General features: G+C 37.0%; 1 protein-coding gene across 2 annotated transcripts; it reads left to right on the top strand.

The window, feature by feature from the left end:
• The first annotated feature begins 4,523 nt into the window (after window positions 1–4,523).
• CENPW (centromere protein W) lies at window positions 4,524–18,534 on the top strand. Of its 2 annotated transcripts, XM_065889141.1 has the most exons (3): window positions 4,524–4,796; window positions 15,760–15,873; window positions 17,937–18,534. In XM_065889141.1, the coding sequence occupies exons 1-3, from the start codon at window positions 4,671–4,673 to the stop codon at window positions 17,961–17,963; spliced, it is 267 nt and encodes an 88-aa protein (XP_065745213.1). In that variant the 5' UTR covers window positions 4,524–4,670; the 3' UTR covers window positions 17,964–18,534. The 2 variants fall into 2 exon arrangements, with proteins under 2 accessions (XP_065745213.1, XP_065745214.1); XM_065889142.1 differs by lacking the exon at window positions 17,937–18,534 and having other exon boundaries at window positions 4,671–4,796; window positions 15,800–15,877.
• Window positions 18,535–24,980: the final 6,446 nt, after the last annotated feature.

Raw genomic sequence — 24,980 nt, 5'->3', positions numbered from 1 at the left:
TAGTGATGACTCAGCTCTCCTCCAGGTGTTCCTCACATTAGCAAGCTAGCCCAGGGATGTTCTCATAGTTCTGGGGAAAGAGCAAAGAGCAGCAAGAGAGCGAGTCCCAACGCACAAGAACTTTTCTCATCTCTGGTTGTGTTCTGTTTGATAACATTTCAGTGGCCAGTGTGAGTATTGTGTCTAGCTCAGAGTCAAAGAGTGGGGCAGAATGCCCTGCCTTTGATGGGAAGGGTAAAGAATTGGGGCAATCAATCAAACACATGTTCATATAGGTTTATACTTTGATAGCTCTCCTGGGTATGACGTATTCAATACTATAGTTTGCTTAATAATTTCTCTATTTATGGATGTTCAGATTGATTCTACTTTTTCTTGCAATTACAGCCAATGCTGCCACAAAAATCTATGTACATACAGCTTTATACACATGTATGAATTTAAAAATTTATCAAATTTTAAACGTACAAGAATATGTCCTCACCACTGAGATTAGATGGCTTTTCATATTTTGTCCTACTTGTTTCAATCTTTGCAAGTACCTTGTTTGTTTGTTTTAAGAAATAGGAATAGCTAAAGCCCCATCACTTATCTTTCCCTCCATTTCTAGAGGCAATGACTTACCCTGATTGTTAGTCACACTGGCCAATATTGTTAGTCACACTAGCCATATTTCAGATGCTCAACAGCCATGTGTTACTATATTGGACAGAGAAGATAAACACATCCATCACTGAAGAAATTTCTACTGAACAGCCCTACTCTAGAATTAAGTCCAGGAAGAGAGCCTGTGGTAGGCAGAATAATGCCCTTCTCCCCCAAGATGTCAGTGCCCTAATCTCTAGCATCTGAAAATGTTAATTAGAGAATAAGAGAATATGAAGATTTGATTAAGAATCTTAAAATGGGAAGATTATCCTGGATTATCTGGGTAGGCCCAATGTAATAACAAGGGTTCTTAGAAGAAGTCAGGAGGATCAGAGTCAGAAAAAAATGTGTTGATAGAAACAGAGGGTAGAGTGATGTGCTTTGAAGATGAAGGAAGGGGCCTTGAGTCAAAGAATGGAAGTGGCCCCTAGAAGGGGGAAAAGGCAAGGAAACAGATTCTCCCTTAGAGCCTCTAGGAGGAAGGCTGACACATTTTAGGATTTCTGATCTGCAGAACTGTAAGATGATACATTTGCTTTGTTTTAAGCTATTAAGTTTGTGATAATAGCAATAGGAAGCATACATATGACAATATGTGTTTCCATTCCCCCCTTTATGAACGTTGTCTCCAATTATTTCTATTATATAGATAGAGCTACAATAACGTTTTTCTATATGCAGGAGCTAATATTAGAGAGTGAAAAGCGCCACAGAGAAAAATAACCCACTGAAAGTGTTAGGATGTTCAGGTTGGCAGGGATATGTGCTGTGTTATGTTGGTAAATGTTTAACCACTTGCTTTCCAGAAAAAACCAAAATTTGCCAGTTCCCGTGGCATAAATACTTCTACCATGACAAATTTCTAGCTACTGATGTAACATCACTGAACACAAGAGCTGGGAACATATGTCAGTTTCTGCACAGTGCTGGATCCAGGTATGTGTGTGCACGTGTGTGTTTCTAAGTACATATGTGTGGAGTTCCTATTTTAAACAGAAGATCTTTGTGATACTGACAGAGACCTGAAAAAGATGATGGAGATGCTTATGAAGATGAATGGGGAAAAATATTCTTGGCAGAGGGAATAGTAAGTGTAAACACCTGATGGGAGAGTGGTTGGTATATCTGTTGGATTTCAGGTATGTCTGAGAGCAATCAAGGAGTCTAATATAGCTGGAAGAGAGTGAGCTGCTGAATTGTGGGAGATCAGGTCAAAGAGTTAACTGTATATTCATAGGTTTCTTTGCATTTAGGGGACAGATAATGCTTCATAAGTCATTGTAGGGACTTTTATTTTGAGGGAAATGGAAGGGGATTGGGGAGAAGAGTGACATAATCTGAGTTAAATTTGGCTCTTCTGTTGAGGATAAATAGAAACAGGCTGAGACACAGGAGGGTGTTGCACAGTAATCCAAGCGAGAGATGATGGTGGCTTGGCCAAAAGTGATAAGATACTGCAAGTAGAAGGGACAGAATTTGCTGAAAAATTGAATATGGGGGGAAAGAAAGTGAGGAGCCAAGGTTGACTCCAAGATTTTGGCTTGAGTAATTGAAAAGATGAAAGTGTTATCAGCTGTGACTGGGAAGATGGTGGGAGAATCAGTTTGGGGGTACAGGGGTGTATCAAGAGCTAATTTTGAATGTGTTAAATTTAAGATGACTTTAAAAAATTCCAGTTCAATGAAGAATTGGATATACATGTCTGATTAGGGAAGAGAATCAACTGGAGATGTACATTTGGTACTTAAAGCCATGGTACTTGATGGAGGTCATAGAGGGAATGAGTGTAGATAGAGAAGAAAAGAAATCTGAGGACTAAGTCTTGGGATACTCCAGGATTTAGAGATAAAGAACACAAAGAAACCAGAAAAGGAGATTAAAAGGCCGTCAGGTAGGAGGAAAACCAAAAGAGAATAGCATCCAATTAAAGAAAATGTTTCTTGGAGGAAAGAATTATAAAACCCAACAAATATTCCTGGTTAGTCAAATAAACTGAAGCCTGAGAAATGACCACTGGATTTAAAAGTGTTATTGATCATGTTAACCAAAATAATTTTGCTGGAGAGATAGGCACTAAAGTCTGATTGCAGTGGCTTCAAGAGAGAATGGGAGGAAAGGAATTGGAGACATAAAATTTAGCCAATCCTTTCTAGTTTTTCTGTGAAAAAAATGAGAAGGAAGTTGCTAAATATAAGATCCAGAAAGAGTTTTCAAAAGGTTGGAGATATTATAGCATGTGTTTGTGCAGATGAAAAGAAAATTCAGCAAAGAAGGAAAATTCATGAAGCAAAATAGGGGAGAATTGCCAGAGGATGTCCTTAAGAAAGGGAGTGAACTGGGATCTAGGGCACAAGTGGATTAGTTGGCCTTAGATAGATGGTTCATCCATGGGAGCAGATGGAGATTGATGTGGTGTTGGGAGCATGTGGAAAGTCTCTATGGGGTGCTTCTATTTTGTTATTTAAAAAATGTCATCAACTGAGGGTTAAGATGGGGTAGGGAGTGTAGGGAGACTTGAAGAAGAGAATGGGTGAATGAATGGACTTTAGAAATAGCAAAAGACTGCAGGCTGTATTTGGAGGCTCAATAAAATTGTCATGTATTTACCTTGAGACCAGACACAAACTGGCAAGTTTTTCTTAAGACAACATCAATGTACAGATGCAAATACAGAATGGATTGAGATTTTAACATAAGCAGGGTTGGGTTTTTGTCAATTGAGTATGAGGGAAAAAAAGAGCCTGACTAGAGAGTTAAGGATAAATGCAAGAGGGTATTATGGTGATGTACAATAGACCACAGGAAGGAGAATAAAAAATAGATTAAGGTTAGGGACATGGTAGAGACAGAGAGGACAGTGATCCAGTAGCATGTAAGAATTGTTGAAGTGGGGATACTGGAGGAAGTGAGTTCCATAGATAAGGTTGAAGAGTAAGACAACTGAATTGAGAATATGGAAGGGTATTAGTAATGACAAGGCCTAGTGTATGACCACAGATGTAAATGGCTCATAGGATGAAAGATAAGATTATTGGCAGAGAGGAGATCTTGAAAGTGGGAGGCCAGATAGAAGCATCTATGTGGATATTGAAAGCACAACACAACAACTTCTACAGCATTAGTATTAGAGGTAATTACAAATAACATCACAGTGATATCAGAGTGGTCAGACTAACAGTGTTCCAACATGTCTTGAGTACTTGTTAGAAATGCAAATTCTCAAGTCCCACTGAGACCTACTGAACCAAGAAACCAAGGGGTGGTGCTTCAGGTGATGCACGATGACGTCTGAGAACCACTTACAGGGGCAGCACAGAAGATGGAAGAGTTAATTGCTTGGAAAGAAGGATTCAATGAGGTAGCATTTAAACTACAACAGAAGTTACTGCAAGGTTAAATGTAGGGGCCTTAAAATTAAAGGGAGCAGCATTTGTAAAGAAAAGCTTGAATCATGAAAAGGCCTCAGATAAGAAAACATAAAATTACGTAAAAGTGAAAAACGTTAGCTATTAATATCAGAAAATCATGCCTTGCTAGGAAGCCATTGTTTCTTCAAGAATCCTGATGAAACATCATAAGAGTTCTTTCTATTCATCTACTTTTTCTTTCATTGGTATTAGGCTCAGTAGAGAATGAAAGCTGGGACAGTAAGTGTGGCTGCTTTGGCATACCAACATTTTCCACAATTTCCCAACGTCTCTATCGAACACTGTTTTAAAGAGCTGGTGCTAAAGGCTAAAGCCCCAATGTTCGCCCGTCTATGACGTCACGGTGCGCCCACCGACGGTGTGTTCCATCAACAGCCAGGCGCCGCGGGAGGGGCGGGGCTTGAGCGTGCTGACGTCACTACCGGGCGCCAGGCGCGCTCAATTGGCGGCGGATTCAAACGTTCTGGCCTGGTCTCAGGGCCTGTAGAAGCGTCGGAGTCGGGGTTCTCGGTGTCCCCGCGGGCGTGAGCTGCAGTGCGGCGCAGGGAGGGCCTAGGAAGCTTAGGCGGCTGGTGCCCGAGCCGGAGGGAGAGGATGGCGCTCTCGACCACAGTCTCGCAGAAGAAGCTGATAAAGCGGAAGGCTCCCCGCGGTTTTCTAAAGCGCGTCTTCAAGCAACGGAAGCCTCACCTCCGTCTGGAGACAAATAGCGACCTACTGGTGAGATTTTGTCCCTTCTAGGACTGGAAGTGGGGCGGAGACGGGGGAAATAACCCCCAGCTTTTATTTTGCCGCCCCCAGCCAATCTAGCTTTCAGGCCTACGTTTGAGGTGTTCGCAGCAACACCTGGGCGGGTTTGCCCCGGCCTGGCATATCAGTATTCCTGATGCTGAATTGTTTTGGGACCCTCTGAAATGTAGATATCCTGACCTTTTTTTTACAGGAGGCTATTAGCCACATCAATTTAAGGAGAAAACTAACGTTAAGTTCCTGTTTATAGTTTTTCAATATCGCTATTAAGGAGCACAGTCTGGTACTGTGCTTAGTGTAATTTGCAAAGGTTCGAAAGATACATTTAAAAAAATAGATTTTGGAATTCAGGCTGGGTTATTTTTATTTAAATATTTTATTTAAATAAAATATTTTATTTAAATATTTTATTTAAATATTGTAAAAGGCATTACTGACATGCCTTTCAAAAGTGCCTTTCTCCTTGCCTTCCTTTCTTCCTCTTCTTTTTACGTTGTTAAACAAATATATTGCCCTATTTCCTTTACTTTAGCTTATTTACTAAAGAACCCTGATCCAAAAGTTTATTTGTAAGTAGTATGCTCCCACATGTGAATTCGTTTTCCTAGACAAATAGAACACCTGTTAATTTAGTTTTCAAGCCCAACCATTAAAAGTTTATCTGACTCATAGTAACTGCAGCATAATGCTCACATGATAAATAACCACAACCAAACCACGGTGTAATATTTCTGTTTTGAAATAAATTAAGAGTTTTTATGTTGAATGCCTGGAATATATATCCCTCTAGCAGAATGAACAGTTTCCCTAGGTTTAAACCATAGGAGGCACCTCCTGTGGTTTGTTACAAGAGCTCTTTGAGTAAAGGAGACACTACAGGTGGGCACCTAATTTCCCTGAGATCAAGGATAAAGAATTGTGGATAATAGGGATATATGGCATGGAGGGTGGCTTAACAATACGTCATTCCATCTCTTCTTAAGTTACATTGTCCCCCTCCTCTTTTCTCTACAGCCTCTGCCAGCTCTCTACTGCCTCGCCTAATTTTAGGGTTTCTATTTTTAATAAACTACTATAGAATTGTCTTCACTTTTCCTTTCTCTGAGCCAAAACAACTTTTTTTTTTCCTTGGAAAAGTAGCCCTTCTAATATCTCCTGTCCTTTCTTGTTCCTTTTTTAGACCCTATAAGAAAAGACAATATATACTGTTTTATTACCCTCCTTCCCCCAAGGTGGTGATTAAGGTGGCACAAGTGAGCTGTATTAAAGTGAAATTGATTTTCAAAAGAATTTTAGGTAATTTATTCTGAAGTTTTCACTGGTGCTGGGGTTCTCTCAATAAATGGAGGGGGGAGGAAATGTACCTGCTCTAGAATCTAGGAGACTACCAGCTTGTGTAGATTGTTGGGCAGAAATTTCTCAAGTAGTCAGATTCCTCCCACATCCACACTTGCTTGCCCCAAGTGATCCCTGGACAGGAGGGCTCTATTGTGGAGTGGGATCCAGGTGGTACAGGAAAGAAGGGGAGGTGAGATTCTAAGCATTTGCAGTGGTAGGGGAATGGAAGTTCTTTATGCTACCGTCTATTACTAGATTGTATGCTTGTCTTTGGCTTTCATTATTTCTCCTTCACCGTCTTGTATATGCCATGCGTCACTCTGGTTTCTTTACTTATGGTTTTCTGCTTGCCATTGGTACTTAATTATCTTACTCAGCAGGTGTCCCACATCATCCATAAACTTCTCTACAATTAAGGTAGTCTGTTTTTTTTCCTGAACTTTGATAGCCGTAAGAGTGTACATCATACAGTTTAGCTACTGGGACCCTGACACTATTCTCTAAGTTTTATATGTCAGTGTTGTCTCCCAGTGCGGTATGCAGCTTCTTGAGGCGAAGGGACCACACATATCTCCTTTTGTGTCTTCCATTATCTTTAACACAGAACTAATCTACTTTTATGATGTCTTTTCATAAGATATTTCTTCTGTTTGAAGATGTCCTCACTCCGCTCCGCTTCTCAAACTTCAGTTATTTCAAAATTCAGTTCAAATGCCTGTTATTCGGTGAAGCCTTCTTTCATGGTCTTAGAAAGCATCAACCTTACCTTCCAATATCGTCTACTATCACACATTTGTCTTTAATTAGGTTTCATTCTCCCATGGGACTGGGAACTTTGAATTGGGAACTTATTGTATTCCTGGTGTTTAGCATAATACCTCGAACATTCTGAGTGTACAGTTAAAGTTGGGAGTGATGATGACTATATGTGGATTGATATTTCTAACATTTTACTTATAACTTCCTTGTGTTACTTCATATTCTTCTGCACTGGCTTTTTATTGTTGTTTTATTTTATGACTTATTTGGTTGTATATCACCAGGGCCAATACTGATGAGTGTATGTTAATCTCAAATTGTTCGGCTTTCTTGTGACTCAGTTTTTAGATTTATCACTAAATATCTGGGTACTTACAGTTTATGTAAAACTCAGAAGTGCTGTGAGGAAGTGGGGAGGAAGTCAGGCTGGCCCAGTCTTTTGGCCACCTGAGACTGTCAAATGGATACCTCTTTGTAAATTATCTTTTGGTTTACCTTTCAAGCAAGCTGATTTTTTATTTTTCCAAAGTGTAAGTTCTTGATGGAATGGCTTTCAGGACTGAATGTCTAGCTGAAACCATAAAATTTGCTTTTGTTCTGACCCTTTTAATTTAAACCTTAGTGCACTTGAGTGACACCACTCAATTAACTGTTTTATTACAGATAAATAGGTTGTTTAAAAAAAAATTCTGATATTAAAAAAAAGTAATATTAATTCAGTATCTATGGTTCATGCCCATGAAGAGTAAAGGACTCAAGCCTCAAAACAGTGTGGTTTATTTGGGATTGGCTAAAAAATTTTTTTGCCTAATTTGGGGAGGTATGGATGGATCTTTTGTTCATGCAGTAATAATTGACTACCTACTTCATATTGGGCCATGGGCTAAAGGTCACTGGGGATATAATGTCTGGGAAGATAGACATGGTTTAGCCCTTATAGTACATTGAAGAGGACAGGTGAGAAATTGCTGCCTAATGTATGTAGTATGTGTAGTGATAAGTTCAGGGTGCCATGGATCTATATAACCTTACATATTGGGAGGAATTGGGCTTTTTAGAGAAGTCTGTAAACCAGTAGCATGGCTGTAGGCAAACTTGTATTTGAATACTGAAAGAAGTTCAAAAGACCTAGTATAGAACTGAAAGTTGGGAGAGGTGAGAGATGAAATTAGAAGGGCCTAGTCAAGTGGGGTTTAGTATTAAGGAATTTGGAATTTTTCATGAGGCATCTGGAAGACATTTAGCTTTAGAAGTAGAAAATACAGATTAACGGAGGAAATTGAGCCATGTTATGGAGTACTTTTGTTGCAGAAGGAAATGGTATATCATTGGAAGTTTAAAGAAATTTTGAATGACATGGTATAATGTAAAGAATCAGGATTGGGTGATTTAGCTCAGAGTCCTTGTGAGAATTAAACAAGACAGTGCATCAAAAAAGTACCAAAAGAATATCTTCTTCCATAGGTCCTTTATCATGTTAAATTTAAATCCCCAAACTCCTCTGCTTGCCCCAAATATCACTAAAATATTCTTAAACATCTATAACAATCCACTAAAGATTTCTGCATAATAATTTAAAGGACCACATTACCTAGTTATTAAACATTTGGTGAACTGTTGGGGAGAGTTAAGTATTGTGTGTTTTTTTTTAATTTTATTTTTTTATACAGCAAGTTCTTATTAGCTATCAGTTTTATACATATTAGTGTATATATATCAATCCCAATTTCCCAATTCATCCCCGCCCCTACTTTCCCCCCTTGGTGTCCATACATTTGTTCTCTACATCTGTCTCTATTTCTGCCTTGCAAACTGGTTCATCTGTACTATTTTTCTAGATTCCAAATATATGCATTAATATACAATATTTGTTCTTCTCTTTCTGACTTACCTCATTCTGTATGACAGTCTCTAGGTCCATCCACGTCTCTACAGATGACCCAGTTTCGTTCCCTTTGATGGCTGGGTAGTATTCCATTGTATATATGTACCACATCTTCTTTATCCATTCGTCTGTTGGTGGCATTTAGGTTGCTTCCATGACCTGTCTGTTTTAAACAGTGCTGCAGTGAACATTGTGGTACATGACTTTTTTGAATTATGGTTTTCTCAGGGTATATGCCCAGTAGTGAGATTGCTCAGTCATATCGTAATTCTATTTTTAGTTTTTACGAAACCTCTATACTGTTCTCCATAGTGGCTGTATCAATTTGCATTCCCACCAACAATGCAAGAGGGTTCCCTTTTCTTTACACCCTCTCCAACATTTGTTGTTTGTAGATTTTCTGATGATGCCCATTCTAACTGGTGTGAGGTGATACCTCATTGTGGTTTTGATTTGTATTTCTCTAATAATTAGTGATGTTGAGCATCTTTTCATGTGCCTCTTGGCAATCTGTTTCTCTTCTTTGGAGAGATGTCTGTTTAGGTCTACTGCCCATTTTAAAAATTAAAAAAATTTTTTTGCGCTATGCAGGCCTCTCACTCTTGTGGCCTCTCCCGTTGTGGAGCACAGGTTCCAGACATGCAGGCTCAGTGGCCATGGCTCACGGGCCCAGCTGCTCCGCGGCATGTGGGATCTGCCTGGACCGGGGCACGAACCCGTGTCCCCTGCATCGGCAGGCGGACTCTCAACCACTGTGCCACCAGGGAAGCCCTACTGCCCATTTTTTGATTGGGTTGCTGGTTTTTTTAATATTGAGCTGCATGAGCTGTTTATATATTTTGGAGATTAATCCTTTGGCCGTTGATTCGTTTGCAAGTATTTTCTCCCATTCTGAGGGTTGTCTTTTCATCTTTTTTATAGTTTCCTTTGCTGTGCAAAAGCTTTTAAGTTTCATTAGGTCCCATTTGTTTATTATTGTTTTGATTTCCATTATTCTAGGAGGTGGGTCAAAAAAGATCTTGCTTTGATTTATGTCAAAGGGTGTTCTTCCTATGGTTTCCTCTAAGAGTTTTTTTTTTTTTTTCCCGGTTCGCGGGCCTCTCACTTCTGTGGCCTCTCCCGTTGTGGAGTACAGGCTCTGGACGCGAAGGCTCAACGACCATGGCACACGGGCCCAGCTGCTCCGCGGCATGTGGGATCTTCCCAGACCGGGGCACAAACCCGTGTCCCCTGCATTGGCAGGCGGACTCTCAACCACTGCGCCACCAGGGAAGCCCTCCTCTAAGAGTTTTATAGTGTCTGGTCTGGTCTTACATTTAGGTCTTTAATCCATTTTGAGTTTACTTTTGTGTATAGTGTTAGGGAGTGTTCTAATTTCTTTCTTTTACATGTAACTGTCCAGTTTTCCCAGCACCACTTATTGAAGAGACTGTTTTTCCTCCATTGTATCTCCTTGCCTCCTTTGTCATAGATTAGTTGACCATAGGTGCGTGGGTTTATCTCTGGGCTTTGTATCCTGTTCCCTTGATCTGTTTTTCTCTTTTTGTTTCAGTACCATATTGTCTTGATTACTGTAGCTTTGTAGTATAGTGTGAAGTCAGGGAATCTAATTCCTCCACCGCCATTTTTTTCCCTCAAGATTGCTGTGGCTATTCGGGCTCTTTTGTGTCTCCATACACATTTTAAGATTCTTTGTTCTAGCACTGTTAAAAAAAAAAATGCCATTGGTAATTTGATAAGGATTGCATCGAATCTGTAGATTGCTTTGGGTAGTATAGTCATTTTCACAATATTGATTCTTCCAATCTAAGAACATGGTATATCTCCCCATCTGTTTGTGTCATCTTTGATTTCTTTCATTTGTGTCTTACAGTTTTCTGAGGACAGGTTTTTTACCTCCTTAGGTAGCTTTATTCCTAGGTATTTTATTCTTTTTGTTTCAATGGTGAAGGGGATTGTTTCCTTAATTTCTCTTTCTGATCTTTTGTTGTTAGTGTATAGGAATGCAAGAGATTTCTGTGCATTAATTTTGTATCCTGCAACTTTACCAAATTCATTGATTAGCTCTAGTAGTTTTCTGGTAGCATCTTTAGGATTCTCTATGTGTAGTATCATGTCATCTGCAACCAGTGACAGCTTTACTTCTTCTTTTCTGATTTGGGTTCCTTTTATTTCTTTTTCTTCTCTGATTGCTGTGGTTAAAACTTCCAAAACTATGTTGAGTAATTGTGGTGAGAGTGGACAACCTTGTCTTGTTCCTGATCTTAGAGGAAATAGTTTCAGTTTTTCACTGTTGAGAATGTTTGCTGTGGGTTTGTCATATATGGCCTTTATGATGTTGAGGTAGGTTCCCTCTATGCCCACTTTCTGGAGAGTGTTTATTATAAATGGATGTTGAATTTCGTCAGAAGATTTTTCTGCATCTTTTGAGATGATCATATGGTTTTTATTCTTCAGTTTGTTAATATGGTGTATCACATTGATTTTTTTATTGAAGAATTCTTGCATCTCTGGGATAAATCCCACTTGAACATGGTGTATGATCCTTTTAATGTGTTGCTGGATTCTGTTTACTAGGATTTTTGCATCTATATTCATCAGTGGTATTGGTCTGTAATTTTCCTTTTTTGTTGTATCTTTGTCTGGTTTTGGTATCAGGGTGATGGTGGCCTCGTAGAATGAGTCTGGGAGTCTTCCTTCCTGTGCAGTTTTTTGGAAGAGTTTGAGAAGGATGGGTGTTAGCTCTTCTCTAAATGTTTGATAAAATTCACCTGTGAAGCCATCTGGTCCTGGACTTTTGTTTGTTGGAAGATATTTAATCACAGTTTCAATTTCATTACTTGTGGTGGGTCTGTTTATATTTTCTGTTTCTTCCTGGTTCAATCTTGGAAGGTTATACCTTTCTAAGAATTTGTCCATTTTTTCCAGGTTGTCCATTTATTGGCATAGATTTGCTTGCAGTAGTCTCTTAGGATGCTTTGTATTTCCATGGTGTCTGTTGTAACTTCTTCTTGTTCATTTCTAATTTTACTGATTTGAGTCCTCTCCCTCTTGATGAGTCTGGCTAAAGCTTTATCAAATTTGTTTATCTTCTCAAAGAACCACCTTTTAGTTTTATTGATCTTTGTTATTGTTTTCTTTGTTTCTACTTCATTTATTTCTGCTCTGATCTTTATGATTTCTTTCCTCCTACTAACTTTGGGTTTTGTTTGTTCTTCTTTCTCTAGTTCCCTTTAGGTATAAGGTTAGATTGTTTATTAAGAATTTTCGTGTTTCTTGATGTAGGATTGTATTGCTATAAACTTCCCTCTTAGAACTGCTTTTGCTGAATCCCATAGGTTTTAGATTGTCATCTTTTTGTTGTCATTTGTCTCTAGGTATTTTTTGATTTCCTCTTTGATTTATTTAGTGACCTGTTAGTTATTTAGTAACATATTGTTTAGTCTCCATGTGTTTGTGTTTTTTATGTTTTTTTCCCTGTAATTGATTTCTAATCTCATAGCGTGGTGGTTGTAAAGGATGCTTGATATGATTTCAGTTTTCTTAAATTTGCTGAGGCTTGATTTGTGACCCAAGATGTGATGTATCCTGGAGAATGTTCCATGTGCACTTGAGAAGAAAGTGTAATGTGCTGCTTTTGGATGGAATAAATATCAGTTTATTTATTATAAATATGATAAATATTCTTATAAATATCAATTTAATCTGGTTGGTCTGTTGTGTCATTTAAAGCTTGTGTTTCCTTATTAATTTTCTGTCTGGATGATCTGTCCATTGGTGTAGGTGAGGTGTTAAAGTCCCCCACTATTATTGTGTTACTGTTGATTTCCTCTTTTATAGCTGTTAGCAGTTGCCTTATGTATTGAGGTGCTCCTATGTTGGGTGCGTATATATTTATAATTGTTATATCTTCTTCTTGGATTGATCTCTTGATCATTATGTAGTGTCCTTCCTTGTCTCTTGCAACATTCTTTATTTTAAAGTCTGTTTTATCTGATATGAGTATTGCTACTGCAGCTTTCTTTTGATTTCCATTTGCATGTAATACCTTTTTCTGTCACCTCACCTTCAGTCTGTTTGTGTCTCTAGGTCTGAAGTGGGTCTCTTGTAGACAGCATATATATGGGTCTTGTTTTTGTATCTATTCAGCGAGCCTGTGTCTTTTGGTTGGAGCATTTAATCCATTTATAGTTAAGGTAATTATTGATAGGTATGTTCCTATTACCATTTTCTTAATTGTTTTGAGTTTTTTTGTTGTTGGTCAGTTTCTTCTCTTGTGTTTCCACTTAGTGAAGCTCCTTTAGCATTTGTTGTAGAGCTGGTTTGGTGGTGCTGAATTCTCTTAGCTTTCGCTTTTCTGTAAAGCTTTTAACTTCTCCATCGAATCTGAATGAGATCCTTGCTGGGTAGAGTAATCTTGGTTGTAGCTTTTTCTTTTTCCCTTTCATCACTTTAAATATATTGTGCCACTCTCTTCTGGCTTGTCGAGTTTCTGCTGAGAAATCAGCTGTTAACCTTATGGGAGTTCCCTTGCATATTATTTGTTGTTTTTCCCTTGTTGCCTTTAATAATTTTTCGTTGTCTTTAATTTGTGTCAGTTTGATTACTGTGTGTCTCAGCATGTTTCTTCTTGGATTTATCCTGCCTGGGAGTCTCTGTGCTTCCTGGAGTTGGGTGACTATTTCCTTTCCCATGTTAGGGAAGTTTTCCAGTATAATCTCTTCAGATATTTTCTCGGGTCCTTCCTCTCTCTCTTCTCCTTCTTGAACCCCTATAGTGTGAATGTTGGTGTGTTTAATGTTGTCCCAGAAGTCTCTTAGGCTGTCTTTATTTCTTTTCATTTTTTTTTCTTTATTCTGTTCCATGACATTGAATTCCACCATTCTTTTTCCAGGTCACTTATCTGTTCTTCTGCCTCAATTATTCTGGTATTTATTCCTTCTAGTGTATTTTTCATTTCAGTTATGGTGATGTTCATCTCTGTTTGTTCTTTAATTCTTCTAGGTGTTTGTTCTTTAATTCTTCTAAACCTTTGTTAAACATTTCTTGCATCTTCTCAGTCTTTTCCTTCATTCTTTTTCCGAGGTCCTGGCTCATCTTCACTATCATTATTCTGAATTCTTTTTTGGAAGGTTGCCTATCTCCACTTCATTTAATTGTTCTTCTGGGGTTTTATCTTGTTCCTTCATCTGCTACATAGTCCTCTCCCTTTTCATTTTGTCTCTCTTTCTGTGAATGTGGTTTTCATTCCACAGTCTGCAGGATTTTAGTTTCTTGCTTCTGCCAAGTGTTATGTATTAATTAATTCTCACTGCAAAGAGTGTGTACTATTATATAAATTATCAAATAAATTATATGTTAAAGAGACTGTCTAATTGGACCTAGGTTGGTAGTGACTTCAGGCACATGGCAGAAGCAATGGATAGAGATGTTACCAGTAATTTAAATAAAAGAGCAGTAGATGTGATGCTAGAGGGAGAAATGAGATAGGACTGCAACTCACTTTACATTCTCTGTTGCTTGGGTTCAAGCTCTACTTTAACTGTTTTCAAGCTATATATATATGCATATAGAATGAGTAGCCCTTTTGTGTTAGGGTAGTGAATTTTGAGTAAAATATTTAGCAAAATGTACATATTGAAATAGTGAGGTTAAATAATGATATATGTACATATATATTATGGTATATGTATATGTTTTGCTAATATGTAGAAGTTGTTTCTATAAGAATATGCAAGAAGCTGGCAACCATAGTTTACTGGGGATGATGTGGAAGAGCGACTTACTTTTGTCAGTCTTTCCTTTTGCAGACTTTTTGCTTTGTATTTTGAAATACCTATTGGTTCACAAGAAGTGGCAAAAATAGTAGAGAATTCCCCTTACCTTTTTTGCAACTTCCCACAATGCTAATATCTTATATAACTACAGTTCTTTGTGGACTTTGGAATTTTGTATTGTCTGCTTATTTTATGTAGTTAAAGGCTACTTTTTAAGAAATTTTAAGATTATTAATAGTAGATATGATTATTTTGTTGTTGGAAGCCAAGTAACTTGACCTTTGTATATAAATGCAATAAACTTTTAAAATTTTAATTATTAACATGTTTTTAATTAGATATTTCAAATTAAATATCTGGTTACAAAATTTTATACCTTGGATTGTAGAATGAGAGATGACTAGCTTTAAATACAATATTTGATATGTTTTTTTAATTTGGGGGAAATTTTAAATTACATTAGAAACTTAAATTTAGTTGGAATGGGAAGCAGGAATATTTTTTCTTAATAGAGACTTACCTATGTTTTGATATAATGATCAAAACATTGTCTTGGCCTTTGGTCAGCTTTACATAGACTTGTTTCATGTATTGTAATAACTAAGTCTCTTTTTATGGAATCTTAAGATGGACATATATTAAACTGAATTCTGTTACTTTAAATAAAGGTTAATTGATGTAATCGCAGTAGTAAATAGTACAGCATTAAAATTGGGGATATTCTTTTTATTTTTCTTATATATTTGTTTATTTTTACTTATTTATTACTTTTGGCTGTGTTGGGTCTTCATAGCTGCGTGCGGCTTTCTCTAGTTGCCGTGAGCGGGGGCTACTCTTTGTTGTGGTACGTGGGCTCCTCATTGCGGTGGCTTCTCTTGTTGCGGAACACGGGCTCTAGAGCGCGCGGGCTTCAGTAGATGCAGCGCGTGGGCTCAGTAGTTGTGGCTCATGGGCTCTAGAGTGCAGGCTCAGTAGTTGTGGCTCACAGGCTCCGTTGCTCCGCGGCATGTGGGATCTTCCCAGACCAGGGCTCGAACCCGTGTCCCCTGCATTGGCAGGTGGATTCTTAACCACTGCACCACCAGGGAAGCCCGGGGATATTCTTTTTAAAAGTCATTATTTCAAAACATCAGTGTTTGAGCTTAAAAATCCTTTTGCATTTTCTCTTTTAAAGGTGCATCTGAACTGTTTACTCTTTGTTCATCGATTAGCAGAAGAGGCTCGGACAAATGCTTGTGAGAATAAGTGTGGAGTCATTAAAAAGGAGCATGTACTGGCTGCAGCAAAGGTAAGATCTGAATTTCTTTTCTTCAGCACAGTTGCCTTAAAACACCACCTAGTTCGTCACCTCTGCCTGGTTTAGATTCCTTATTCAGTTTTGTTGACTGAGTTGATGCTTGGCTTTTCACGGGTTTTAATTACAGAGTTATGGTTTTTTTTTTATTATGTATATTATGGATTTCTGATGGAAAGATTCATGGCCATTGCCTTATTGCCATTTAGGGGAAAATAAGTGTTTGACTGCTAATCTGTAGGATATGTAGTAGCCTATATATAGCTGAGAAGGTTTATTACCTTGAAATTTATCAAAACTTTCTTCTTGATCATTTTAAGTTTACTTAATGATTTTTCTACATTTGTTTTGAGATTTGAGTGACTTCTGAATCATATTGCTTATATAAGCAGAGAAGATTGCTTCTTACTGATATTTCTGTATAATGTAATAGTATGATGTCTAGGGCAGAGTTTTTTCCATATATGTCCCCAAGATTATTTTCACTTGATTTAATAGATGCCCCAATATAAAAGGCTTCTGGGGTCAGATAAGTTTATATAACCTAACATACTATACCTCCTTGAATAGTCATAATGTTACATATAGAGAGCTTGTTTCTGTAAGAATATGCAAGAAATTGGCACATGGTTGACTGGAGTATGATGTGTGAGAGAGACTTATTTTTGACAGTTTACCTCTTTATAGGCTTTTTTTGTTTAACATTTAATATTTTTGAAATAATTATAGACTCACAGAAAGTGCAAAAATAGTGTAGAGTTCCACTGTACCTTTTATCCAACTTCCCACAAGGGTAACATCTTTATATAACTATAGATATGTAAAGTTATGAAAGTTTATGAGAAATATACCAGTAATTTGTTGAACTCTGTTTAATTTAGTATTTTGTAAATTTGGGTGTATAATATACTTAGAATTTTGTAAATTCATTTGAGTACATAGTATTCTTTTGCAGTCCCTATACTAACTTCTTGTAGAACAGAGAAGTACTGGCCTAGGGTATAAACCTATTTGGTGACTTCTGTGGAAGCCTAGAAATGGGCATGCCTTGGCATTTTTTAAGGGGCTTTAAATTCTCTTACAACTATAAACATTTCAACAAGTTTCTGTACTATTAAAGTTGATATAAGTGCTTTCTGCAGGTAAAGCAAGGCTTAAGAACTTGAAGAGTGTATGTGTGTGTCTTAAATTTAGGGTTGGTTTGTTTTTTTTTTTTTTTTTTTTGCGGTATGCGGGCCTCTCACTGTTGTGGCCTCTCCCGTTGCGGAGCTCAGGCTCAGCGGCCGTGGCTCACGGGCCCAGCCGCTCCACAGCATGTGGGATCTTCCTGGACCGGGGCACGAACCCGTGTCCCCTGCATCGGCAGGCGGACTCTCAACCACTGCGCCACCAGGGAAGCCCGGTTTGTTTTTATTAATGAATTTATAAGGGTACTTACCTAAAAGTAGGTAAGTTCTTTAAAATATTTTTGGATATATTCTGGTCTCTAATGTTCCTTGTCTTTTACAACTTAAGATCTCATTTTGTTTAAAATGAGATTAAAAATTATATTAAAAATTATCTACCTAACAAGCTTTTCAGCTTGAGATGACTAGTCTTGGTCTCTGATATAATTCCAGCCTAAATACAAGAAATTTGGTGTTGCAGTGGATTTGTATTGCTTTATAGTTGTTAAATCCTGATTCATAATAGGATTTTCAAGTTTTGGAACATTCCTTAACTCCCCGAATTACTAAATTGTCTATAAACCTCAAGTTGGGAGCCATTAATCTGTACACTTTTGGCACAGTTGAAGAAATTAACATCTAGAAGTGACTATTATAAAACCAGATTTTGAGAATCTAGGCATGTTTCACATTCTTTGAGAGAATTACACTATTTTAGAGAAGTCTAAAACTGTTTATAAGGCAAAAGATTCCCTAATCACATTCCAAGTTGGGTTTTATAAATTCAGAGACTTGCATACTATACACATAGGACTTTTCAACTTTTTGTTGAGGAATTGTGTTTTACTTGGCATAGGTATAATATGAATCTTCATTTTCTCCCCCTCACAGGTAATTCTAAAGAAGAGCAGAGGTTAGAAGTCAAAGAACACATTTTTGAAAATTATATGATGTATTATTTTAGGTGGTAACAGATCGTGAAAGCACTTTTTATATAGCAGTTAAAATTGTGTATTAAAATATTGGCTAGCTGAAGGATGTGTGTGTTTGTATGTTTTTTACTGGTATTGAAATGTCTCAAGTATACACATAGAACTATATAAGCTTTGTATTTGAGGAATTGTTTCATTTTAAATGGCCTTTAGTTCATTCTACTTCCCTTTTTGTCAGTATTGCAGATGTTTTACATATCAAAAAAGGAATCTTAGTGTGTGAAGTAGCTTGAAGAGATGTATTTCTTAGAATTAAGTTTATAAGTATTTAGATTTAACCACAGTTAACTATGGAATCAATTTAATCTCTGAAGGAAGGCAATGTGCAGTCAAATCTAGGTGTATTTTAAATATTTTAACTGTTTAATGCCTTTGCATAAGCAATGCAGTCTACTTTTATTTAGGCCAATAGTGTAATAATATAATTTCTCAACTGTAAACACCAGCAGGGTGTTTTCAAAAACTTATTTCCCTCCAAAACCAAAAAAAAAAAAAAAAATACAGAGCAAATTGACGTGTTTTCTTCAAGTCACACAGATTTAATAGATGGGTATTTGTTTCCCCCCAAGAAATTTATTGCATATCATCTAATAGTTGTGTTTTTAACTTTTTATTTTGGAATAATTATAGATTGCAACTTGAAGTTGCAAAAGTAGTACAGAGAGGTCCACTTGTACTCTATATCCAGTTTTCTCCCAGTGCCTACATCTTAAATAATTACAGTACAATATCAAAACCAGGAATTTGACTTGGTACAGTGTGTGTATAATTCTGTACCATTTTAGTACTTTTGGAGATCTGTGTAACCACCACTACAGTCAAGATACAGAATTATTTCATCATCACAGACTTCTCCATCATGCTATTCTTTTATAAATTACACCCAGCTCCCCACGTCCACTGCACACACAACACTCCCCTTCCTATTTCTACCATCCCTAAGCCATGGCAACCACTAAACTGTTCTCCATGTCTATAATTTTGCCATTGTGATGCAATCATACAGGTTACGACTTTTGGGAATTTGCTTTTTTCACTCAGCATAACTCTCTTGATCCTCCAAGTTGTTGCATGTAGCAATTTGTTCCTTTTTATTACTGAGTCGTCATATTCCATGGTATTTATGTACCACAGTTTGTACAGCTATTTACTCATTGAGGGATATTTTGATTATTTCTAGTTTTTGGCTATCACAAATAAAGCTGTTGTGAACAGTTGTGTACCAGTTTTTATACAAAACAGTTTTCATTTCTCTGGGATAAATGCCCAGGAATGTGATTGCTGGGTTTAATGGTAAGTATGTGTTTAGTTTTTCAAAAAGAAATGGCCAAAGTATTTTGCAGAGTGGCTGTACCATTTTGTATTCCCATTAGCAGTTTGTGAGAGTCATTTTTTCCTCCTTCTCATGAACATTTGGTATTTTTTATTTTAGCTGTTCTGCTATGAATGTCTAATCATGGTTTTTAATTTTCATTTCCCTAATGGCTAATGATGTTGCACATAATTTCATATGTTCGTCATCCATTTTTTCTCTTTAATAAAATGTTTCTTCATTTCTTTTGCCCATTTTCTATTTGTTTTTCTAATGTTGAATTTTGAGAGTTTTCTAGGTATAGGTCTTTGGTCAGACATGTGGTTTGCAAATATTTTCTTCTATTCTGTAGCTTGCCTTTTATCCTTTAACAGTATCTTTCGAAGGTCAATGATTTTCACTTTTGATGAGGTCCAGTTTATTTTTTATTTATTTATTTTCATGCTGTTGGTGTCATGTTTAAGAACTCTTCACCAAGCCCTACATCTTATAGATTTTCTCCTGTATTGTTATTTTTCAAACTTACCCTTTTTTGTTGTTATTGCATTTTTCTTTTTAACATCTTTATTGGAGTATAATTGCTTACAATGTTGTGTTAGTTGCTGCTGTATAACAAAGTGAATCAGCTATATGTATACATATATCCCCATATCCCCTCCCTCTTGTGTCTCCCTCCCCCCATCCCTATCCCACCCCTCTAGGTGGTCACAAAGAACTGAGCTGATCTCCCTGTGCTATGCGGCTGCTTCCCATTAGCTATCTGTTTTACATTTGGTAGCGTATATATGTCACTGCCACTGTCTCACTTCGTCTCAGCTTACCGTTCCCCGTCCTCGTGTCATCAAGTCCATTCTCTATATCTGCATCTTTATTCCTGTCCTGCCCCTAGGTTCTTCAGAACCATTTTTTTTTCTGATTCCATATATATGTGTTAGCATACGGTATTTGTTTTTCTTTTCCTGACTTACTTCACTCTGTATGACAGACTCTAAATCCATCCACCTCACGACAAATAACTCAGTTTCATTTCTTTTTATGGCTGAGTAATATTCCACTGTATATATGTGCCATGTCTTCTTCATCCATTCATCTGTCAGTGGACACTTAGGTTGCTTCCATGTCCTGGCTATTGTAAATAGTGCTGCAATGAACATTGTGGTACATGACTCTTTTTGAATTATGGTTTTCTCAGGTATTTGCCCAGTAGTGGGATTGCTGGTTCATATGGTAGTTGTATTTTTAGTTTTTTAAGGAACCTCCATACTGTTCTCCATAGTGGCTGTATCAATTTACATTCCCACCAACAGCGCAAGAGGGTTCCTTTTTCTCCACACCCTCTCCAGCATTTATTGTTTGTAGATTTTTTGATGATGGCCATTCTGACCCTTGTGAGGTGATATCTCATTGTGGTTTTGATTTGCATTTCTCTAATGATTAGTGACGTTGAGCATCCTTTTAGGTATTTGTTGGCCATCTGTATATCTTCTTTGGAGAAATGTCTGTTTAGGTCTTCTGCCAGTTTTTGGATGGGTTTTGTTTTTTTTTTTGATATTGAGCTGCATGAGCTGCTTGTATATTTTGGAGATTAATCCTTTGTCAGTTGCTTCATTTGCAAATATTTTCTTCCATTCTTAGGGTTGTCTGTTCATCTTGTTAATGGTTTCCTTTGCTGTGCAAAAGCTTGTAAGTTTCATTAGGTCCCATTTGTTTATTTTTGTCTTTATTTCCATTTCTCTAGGAGGTGGGTCAAAAAGGGTCTTGCTGTGATTTATGTCATAGAGTGTTCTGCCTATGTTTTGCTCTAAGAGTTTGATAGTTTCTGGCCTTACATTTAGGTATTTAATCCATTTTGAGTTTATTTTTGTGTATGGTGTTAGGGAGTGTTCTAATTTCATTCTTTTACATGTAGCTGTCCAGTTTTCCCAGCACCACTGATTGAAGAGGCTGTCTTTTCTCCATTGTATATTCTTCCCTCCTTTATCAAAGATAAGGTGACCATATGTGTGTGGGTTTATCTCTGGGCTTTCTATCCTGTTCCATTGATATATATTTCTGTTTTTGTGCCAGTACCATACCGTCTTGATTACTGTAGCTTTGTAGTATAGCCTGATGTCTGGGAGCCTGATTCCTCCAGCTCCGTTTTTGTTTCTTAAGATTGCTTTGGCTATTCAGGGTCTTTTGTGTTTCCATACAAATTGTGAAATTTTTTGTTCTAGTTCTGTGAAAAATGCCATTGGTAGTTTGATAGGGATTGCTCTGAACCTGTAGATTGCTTTGGGTAGTACAGTCATTTTCACAATGTTGATTCTTCTAATCCAAGAACATAGTATATCTCTCCCTCTGTTTGTATCACCTTTAATTTCTTTCATCAGTGTCTTATAGTTTTCTGCATACAGGTCTTTTTTCTCCTTAGGTATGTTTATTCCTAGGTATTTTCTTCTTTTTGTTGCAGTGGTAAATGGGAGTGTTTCCTTAATTTCTCTTTCAGATTTTTCATCATTAGTGTATAGGAATGCAAGAGATTTCTGTGAATTCATTTTGTATCTTGTTACTTTACCAAATTCATTGATTAGCTCTAGTAGTTTTCTGGTAGCATCTTTAGGATTCTCTATGTATAGTATCGTGTCATCTGCAAACAGTGACAGTTTTACTTCTTTTCCAATTTTGATTCCTTTTATTTTTCATCTCTGAGACTAAAACTTCCAAAATTTTGTTGAATAATAGTGAAGGAAGTGGGCAACCTTGTCTTGTTCCTGATCTTAGTGGAAATGGTTTCAGTTTTTCACCATTGAGAATGATGCTGGCTGTGGGTTTGTCATATATGGCCTTTATTATGTTGAGGTTACTTCCATCTATGTCTGCTTTTTGGAGAGTTTTTATTATAAATGGGTTTTGAATTTTGTCAAAAGCTTTTTCTGCATCTATTGAGATGATCATATGGTTTTTATTCTTCACTTTGTTAATATGGTGTATCACAGTGATTGATTTGTGTATATTGAAGAATCCTTGCATTCCTCAATAAAGTGAGATAAAACCACTTGATCATGGTGTATGATCCTTTTGATGTGCTGTTGGATTGTGTTTGCTAGTATTTTGTTGAGGATTTTTGCATCTATGTTCATCAGTGATATTGGACTGTAGGTTTCTTTTTTTTTTTTTTTTTTTTTTTTAGTGACATCTCTGTCTGGTTTTGGTATCATGGTGATGGTGGCCTCGTAGAATGAGTTTGGGAGTGTTCCTCCCTCTGCTATATTTTGAAAGAGTTTGAGAAGGATAGTTGTTAGCTTTTCTTTAAATGTTTGATAGAATTCACCTGTGAAGCCATCCGGTCCTGGGTTTTTGTTTGTTGGAAGATTTTTAATCACAGTTTCAATTTCAGTGCTTGTGATGGGTCTGTTTATATTTTCTGTTTATTCCTGGTTCAGTCTCGGAAGGTTATACCTTTCTAAGAATTTGTCCATTTCTTCCAGGTTGTCTATTTTATTGGCATAGAGTTGCTTTTAGTAATCTCTCATGATCCTTTGTATTTCTGCAGTATCAGTTGTTACTTCTCGTTTTTCATTTCTAATTCTGTTGATTTGAGTCTTCTCCCTTTTTTTCTTGATGAATCTGGCTAATAGTTTATCAATTTTGTTTATCTTGTCAAAGAACCAGCTTTTAGTTTTATTCATCTTTGCTATTGTATCCTTCATTTCTTTTTCATTTATTTCTGATCTGATATTTATGATTTCTTTCCTTCTGCTAACTTTGGGTTTTTTTTTTTTTGTTGTTCTTCTTTCTCTAATTGCTTTAGGTGTAAGTTTAGGTTGTTTATTTCAGATTTTTCTTGTTTCTTGAGGTAGCAGTGTATTGCTATAAACTTCCTTCTTAGAACTGCTTTTGCTGCATTGATAGTTTTTGGGTTGTCATGGTTTCATTGTCATTTGTTTCTATGCTTTTTTTTTTTTTTTTTTTTTTTTTTTTTTTTTTTTTTTTGCAGTATGTGGGCCTCTCACTGTTGTGGCCTCTCCCACTGTGGAGCACAGGCTCTGGACGTGCAGGCTCAGCGGCCATGGCTCACGGGCCCAGCCGCTCCGCAGCATGTGGGATCTTCCCAGACCGGGGCACAAACCCGTGTCCCCTGCATCGGCAGGCGGACTCTCAACCACTGTGCCACCAGGGAAGCCCTCTAGGTATTTTTTGATTTCCTGTTTGATTTCTTCATTGATCTCTTGGTTATTTCATAGTGTATTGTTTAGCCTCCATGTGTTTGTATTTTTTACATTTTTTCCTGTAATTGATATCTATTCTCATAGTGTTGTGGTCGGAAAAGATACTTGATACGATTTCAATTTTCTTAAATTTACCAAGGCTTGATTTGTGACCCAAGATATGATCTCTCTTGGAGAATGTTCTACGAGCACTTGAGAAGAAAGTGTATTCTGTTGTTTTTGGATCAAATGTTCTATAAATATCAATTAAGTCCATCTTGTTTAATATATCATTTAAAGCTTGTGTTTATTTTCATTTTGGATGATCTGTCCATTAGTGAAAGTGGGTGTTAAAGTCAACTACTATTATTGTGTTACTATCGATCTCCCTTTTTATGGCTGTTAGCATTTGCCTTATGTATTGAGGTACACCTATGTTGGGTGCCTAAATATTTACATTTGTTATAGCTTCTTCTTGGTTTGATCCCTTGATCATTATGTAGTGTCCTTCTTTGTCTCTTGTAACATTCTTTATTTTAAAGTCTATTTTGTCTGATTTGAGAATTGCTACTCCAGCTTTCTTTTGTTTTCCATTTGTATGGAATGTCTTTTTCCATCCCCTCACTTTCAGTCTGTATGTGTCCCTGGGTCTAAAGTGGGTCGTTGTAGGCAGCATACATACGGGTCTTGTTTTGTATCCATTCAGCCAGTCTGTGTCTTTTGGTTGGAGGTTTAAATCTATTTACATTTAAGGTAATTATCAGTATGCATGTTCCTATTACCATTTTCTTAATTGTTTTGGGTTTGTTATTGTAGGTCTTTTCCTTGTCTTGTTTCGTACCTAGAGAGGTTACTTTAGCATTTGTTGTAAAGCTGGTTTGGTGGTGCTGAATTCTCTTAGCTTTTGCTTGTCTGTAAGGGTTTTAATTTCTCTTTTGAATCTGAATGAGATCCTTGCTGGGTAGAGTAATCTTGGTTGTAGGTTTTTCCCTTTCATCACTTTAAATATGTCCTGCTACTCCCTATGGCTTGTAGAGTTTCTGCTGAAAAATCAGCTGTTAACCATATGGGGATTCCCTGTATGTTATTTGTTGTTTTTCCCTTGCTGCTTTTAATATTTTTTCTTTGTATTTAATTTTTGATAGTTTGATTAATATGTGTCTTTATGTTTCTTCTTGGATTTATTCTGTATGGGACTCTCTGAGCTTCCTGGACTTGATTGACTCTTTCCTTTCCCATATTAGGGTAGTTTTCAACCATAATCTCTTCATATATTTTCTCAGTCCCTTTCTTTTTCTCTTCTTCTGTGACACCTATAATTCAAATGTTCGTGTGTTTAGTGTTGTTCCAGAAGTCTCTGAGACTTTCTTCATTTCTTTTCATTCTTTTTTCTTTCTTCTCCTCTGCAGTAGTTATTTTCATTATTTTATCTTTCAGGTCA

The sequence above is a fragment of the Phocoena phocoena genome, chromosome 12 (genome assembly GCF_963924675.1).
Source record: "Phocoena phocoena chromosome 12, mPhoPho1.1, whole genome shotgun sequence".
NCBI classification, from domain to species: domain Eukaryota; kingdom Metazoa; phylum Chordata; class Mammalia; order Artiodactyla; family Phocoenidae; genus Phocoena; species Phocoena phocoena.
Note: the sequence above shows the minus strand (reverse complement) of the source record. Positions and strands in the feature narration are given on the sequence as shown.

Bases quoted from the DNA above. Each gene is read 5' to 3' on its own strand.
- CENPW (XM_065889141.1), top strand. From the start codon at position 4,671: ATGGCGCTCTCGACCACAGTCTCGCAGAAGAAGCTGATAAAGCGGAAG. The intron at 4,797-15,759 runs GTGAGATTTTGT...TCTCTTTTAAAG, and splicing joins AGACAAATAGCGACCTACTG to GTGCATCTGAACTGTTTACT. The intron at 15,874-17,936 runs GTAAGATCTGAA...TCCCCCTCACAG, and splicing joins ATGTACTGGCTGCAGCAAAG to GTAATTCTAAAGAAGAGCAG.